This window comes from Myotis davidii, unplaced genomic scaffold, assembly GCF_000327345.1.
Source record: "Myotis davidii unplaced genomic scaffold, ASM32734v1 scaffold5785, whole genome shotgun sequence".
Taxonomy (NCBI): Eukaryota; Metazoa; Chordata; class Mammalia; order Chiroptera; family Vespertilionidae; genus Myotis; species Myotis davidii.
The window spans coordinates 15,583-19,781 of record NW_006296097.1 but is presented as its reverse complement, the minus strand read 5'-3'; the positions used below and the strand labels follow the sequence as shown (position 1 = coordinate 19,781).

Sequence of the window (4,199 nt, the reverse complement as noted above, 5' to 3'; positions counted from 1 at the left end):
TGGAAAGAATTTCATGATTTGAACTGAAACCTGCCTCTCCTATGCATGTAGGAAAAGCAGCAGAGGAGAAAATAAGAAACCCAAACAACTCATTGTGAAGATTGAAGGGAAGCTCCTTACTTTCTTACTTCTTCCACCTGGAAAACAGTCTTTATGTCTCCTTCAATTATCTACTAGAGGCCTGGTGCACAAAATTCGTGCACTGGAGGGGGGGGGGTCCTTCAGCCCAGCCTGCACCCTCTCCAATCTGGGACCCCTCAGGGGATGTCCGATTGCCAGTTTAGGCCCGATGGAGTAAACTGGCAATCGGGACATCCCTCTCACTATCCAGGACTGCTGGCTCCCAACCGCTCACCTGCCTGCCTGCCTGATTGCCCCTAACCGCTCTGCCTGCCAGCCTGATCACCCCCTTACCACTCCCCTGCCAACCAGATCGACACCTAACTGCTTCCCTGCTGGTCCGATGGCCCCCAACTGCCCTCCCTGCCAGCCCCGATGCCCCGAACTGCCCTCCCCTGCAGAAGCGGTCGCTCCCAACTGCACTCCCCTGCTGGCCCGGTCTCCCCTAACTGCCCTCCTCTGATGGCCTGATCACCCACAACTACCCTCCCTTGCCGGCCATCTTGTGGTGGCCGTCTTGTGCCCACATGGGGGCAGCCATCTTTGTGTGAGGTTGTAACAATCATTTTGCATATTTCCTCTTTATTATATAGGACAAGAGGCCCAGTGCATGAAATTTGTGCGGGTGGAGGGGTCCCCCTCAGCCCAGCCTGCACCCTCGCCAATCAGAGACCCCCTCGGAGGATGTCCGACTGCCGGGACTGTCCGGCAGTCAAACATCCTTCTCACAATCTGGGACTGGTGGCTCCTAACTGCTCACCTGCCTGACTGCCTGATCACTTCTAACTGGCCCCCCTGCCAGTCTGATCACCCCTAACTGCCTCTGCCTGCTGACTTGATTACCCCTCACTGCCCTCTCGGCTGATCTGGTTTCCCCTCACTGCCCCGCCTGCTAGTCTGGTTGCCCCCAACTGCCCCCATCTGCTGGCCTGGTTGCCCCTCACAGCCAACCCTGCCAGCCTGGTTGCCCCTCACTGCCCCCCTGCCGAACCTGGTCACCCCTCATAACCTGCTGCTCAGTCATTTGGTCGTCCCTCATTGAACCCCCCTGATTTTCAGTCATTTGGTCATCCCTCACTACCCGCTCTGCTGGCCTGGTCACCCCATGCGACCTGCTGCTCAGTCATTTGGTCGTCCTTCATTAACCCCCCTGCTGGACTTATCGCCCCACTCAGCCTGTTCTGTCATTATTCACTTTTTCGGTTGTGAAGGCCCTGGCTTTTTATATATATATAAATTTTAAGATCTCTGGATAGCAACTTCAGATATCTATAAGACAGAACCTGAATTTAATCTTCTAAATAACTGAGAGCCCCAGTCCCACATTCCACAAGCCTCTCCCATCAACCTATCCTCCTCAGTGTTGAGATGAATATTGCACCGCTGCCATATAAAGCCTACCATAAGTCCATCTCAGAACACGAACACTACGTCCACTTTGGATGGGTACACCATTGCGGTTCTCTTATGATCTGGTCAAACTGTTTCTTAAACAATATGCGTTTGCAACCACAGCAATCCTCAAAGTGGTCCTGGTGAGAATAGAAAGGCCACTGGGTGGCAAATTAAATTAACGGAGCAGTAATCACTTATGTGCATCCAGCTTCTATCGTTACTCTTCTTTATTTCCTTAAAATGTGTTCCCCAAGTGTGAGAATTTGGCTAATGGCAACATGGCCTCCTAAACAAGTTGAATGCATCAATTCATAGTTACCATTTCCATCTAGAAACCTTTTCATGAAATGTTCCATATCACTCCCAGCTTCAAGCCGAACCACCATATTTGAAAAGTGAAAGTATGAAGTCATAACATCCTTGGGGTTTCTGTAGACATAAATAATCTGCAGGGGGTACAGGAAAACAATTTTAACAATTCTCGGTTGTCCTTAGAGGTTGTTGCTGTTTTTTACACCAACATATGTCACTATATGAATGCATAATCATTTGTTTCATCCAGCTTACTACTCATGGAAATTTAGGTTGTACTTTTTTTTTTTGATATTACAAAGACTGTTGAAATAATCAACTTTATTCACATGACATTTTATATGTGCAAGCATATAGGAATAATTTCTAAAAGTAAAATTATTTATTTAATTAAGGTCGGTTAATATTACTAATTACCCTTCATAAAAATTGTTTCAATGTACCCTCTGTGAGCGTTAAGTGACATTTGATAAAAAGCCCAGATAGCACATGAGAGCATTTCAAAAAGGAAAAACTACCTAACAGATGATGTTGAACCAAATAATTATCCATACAGTATAAAATTGGAATTCTACTTCATACCTCACATCAGACTCCCCCTCCCAAATTACAAATGGTTAAGGATTTAAATATGAAAGCAACATTTGACATCTTAAAAATAAAGAATATCTTTCTGGTCTCAGAGAAGAAAAAGATTTCCTAAACAGAAAAATATTATTTTAGTTAAAATAAAAATTGATCAATTAAATTAAATTAATTTTAAAGAATGCTGTTAATCAAAATATATAGCATGAAGTTACAAAAAGAAACAAAGGCCCTAACTGGTTTGGCTCAGTGGATAGAGCATCAGCCTGTGGACTGGAAGATCCCAGGTTCAATTCTGGTCAAGGGCATGTACCTTGGTTGCGGGCACATCCCCAATAGGAGGTGTGCAGGAGGCAACTGATCAATGTTTCTCTCCCATAGATGTTTCTGACTCTCTATTCCTCTCTGCAAAAAATCAATAAAATATATTTTTAAAAAATCTGACAAAGGAGGCAAGAGTATATTATGGAGTCAAGACAGTCTCTTCAATAAATGGTGTTGGGAATAATTGGACAGATACATGCAAAATCGAACCCGGGACCCTTCAGTCCGCAGGCCAACGCTCCATCCACTGAGCCAAACCGGTTTCGGCAATAAAATATATTTTTTAAAAAAAGAAACAAAGGATGAGAAATACAACACATATAACCAATAATTTATTAGTATCCAGAATATATATAAAACAAATCATTAAGAAAGAGACAATGAAATTTAGAAATTGGACAAAAATCATAATAATTTCACATAATAAGAAATAATTATGGCCAATAAACATATCAAAAAGTGCTTAATCTCATTATTGATTAGTAAAACGCAAACTCAGATTAGAGATATTTTATAATTTATATTGAAAACTAAAAAGTTTGGCCCTAGCCTGTTTGGCTCAGTGGATAGATCATGGGACTGTAGACCGAAGGGTCCCGGGTTCGATTCTGGTCAAGGACAGGTTATCTAGGTTGCAGGCTCCTCTTGGCCTGCACCCTGGTCGGGGCTCATGCAGGAGGCAACCAATCAATGTGTTTCTCTCACATCGATATTTCTTTCTGTCTTCCCTCTCTCTTCTACTCTCCCAAAAATCAATGGAAAAATATCCTTGGGTGAGGATTAAAAAAAAGAAAAAAGAATGTGTATTGCGATGAAATATATACATTTGCTGTAACTTGCCTATCCATCAATACACTAAACATTGTAGAGCCATACAAAAAATTCTACTAGACCATTAAAAAAATAGAATTTTATGTGCTGTCATCAAAGAAATGTTGCTGTATACTATATAATCACGCTACAAGCATTGTGTGGGATGACCCAATTTATGTATATACTTATAATTCCATATATATTTAATGTGCAAAACAATATCAAAGATTATAATTATCACATTTGAGAGACTGTGAATGAGTGGGGCTGGAAAAACATATTTGAAGAAAGTATTTTTGTTTGTGCCAAAGGTCCATATGCTATTTCTATGACTTACTTTAGCTTTTTTGCTCTTGAGACCTTTAGGTACTAAATAATATGGGAGGTGGGAACAGAAGAGGCGAGGGGATGGTCTGTTGCGAAAGTCTGTTTTGCGTAAATTGTATTCAAAGAAGGGGATTCTATCAAGTGTTGACAAGTCTTCAGTTCTGTTACGATGTCCCTCAAAATAAATCAAGCTTAGTATCTGCTGAGTCCAGATGGTACCTGTAAAAAGAAATAATTTCATTTCCAACCCTGAATTAATGTTTTATTAACAATGTCAATAATTATGCCATCTATCTCAAAACTATTTGGAACTTTTTCTTCCT

General features: G+C 41.9%; 1 protein-coding gene across 1 annotated transcript in view; it reads right to left on the bottom strand.

Moving 5' to 3' along the window:
- Positions 1–1,742: 1,742 nt before the first annotated feature.
- The window catches only part of LOC102765901 (amine sulfotransferase-like), a gene marked incomplete at its 5' end in the record, with an annotated part of 17,353 nt that continues 14,896 nt past the window's right edge, over positions 1,743–4,199 (bottom strand). The window contains 2 exons of the mRNA XM_015568679.1: positions 1,743–1,961; positions 3,887–4,095. Coding sequence (XP_015424165.1) covers positions 1,743–1,961; positions 3,887–4,095 — 428 coding nt within the window. The remainder of the gene's footprint in view (positions 1,962–3,886; positions 4,096–4,199) is intronic.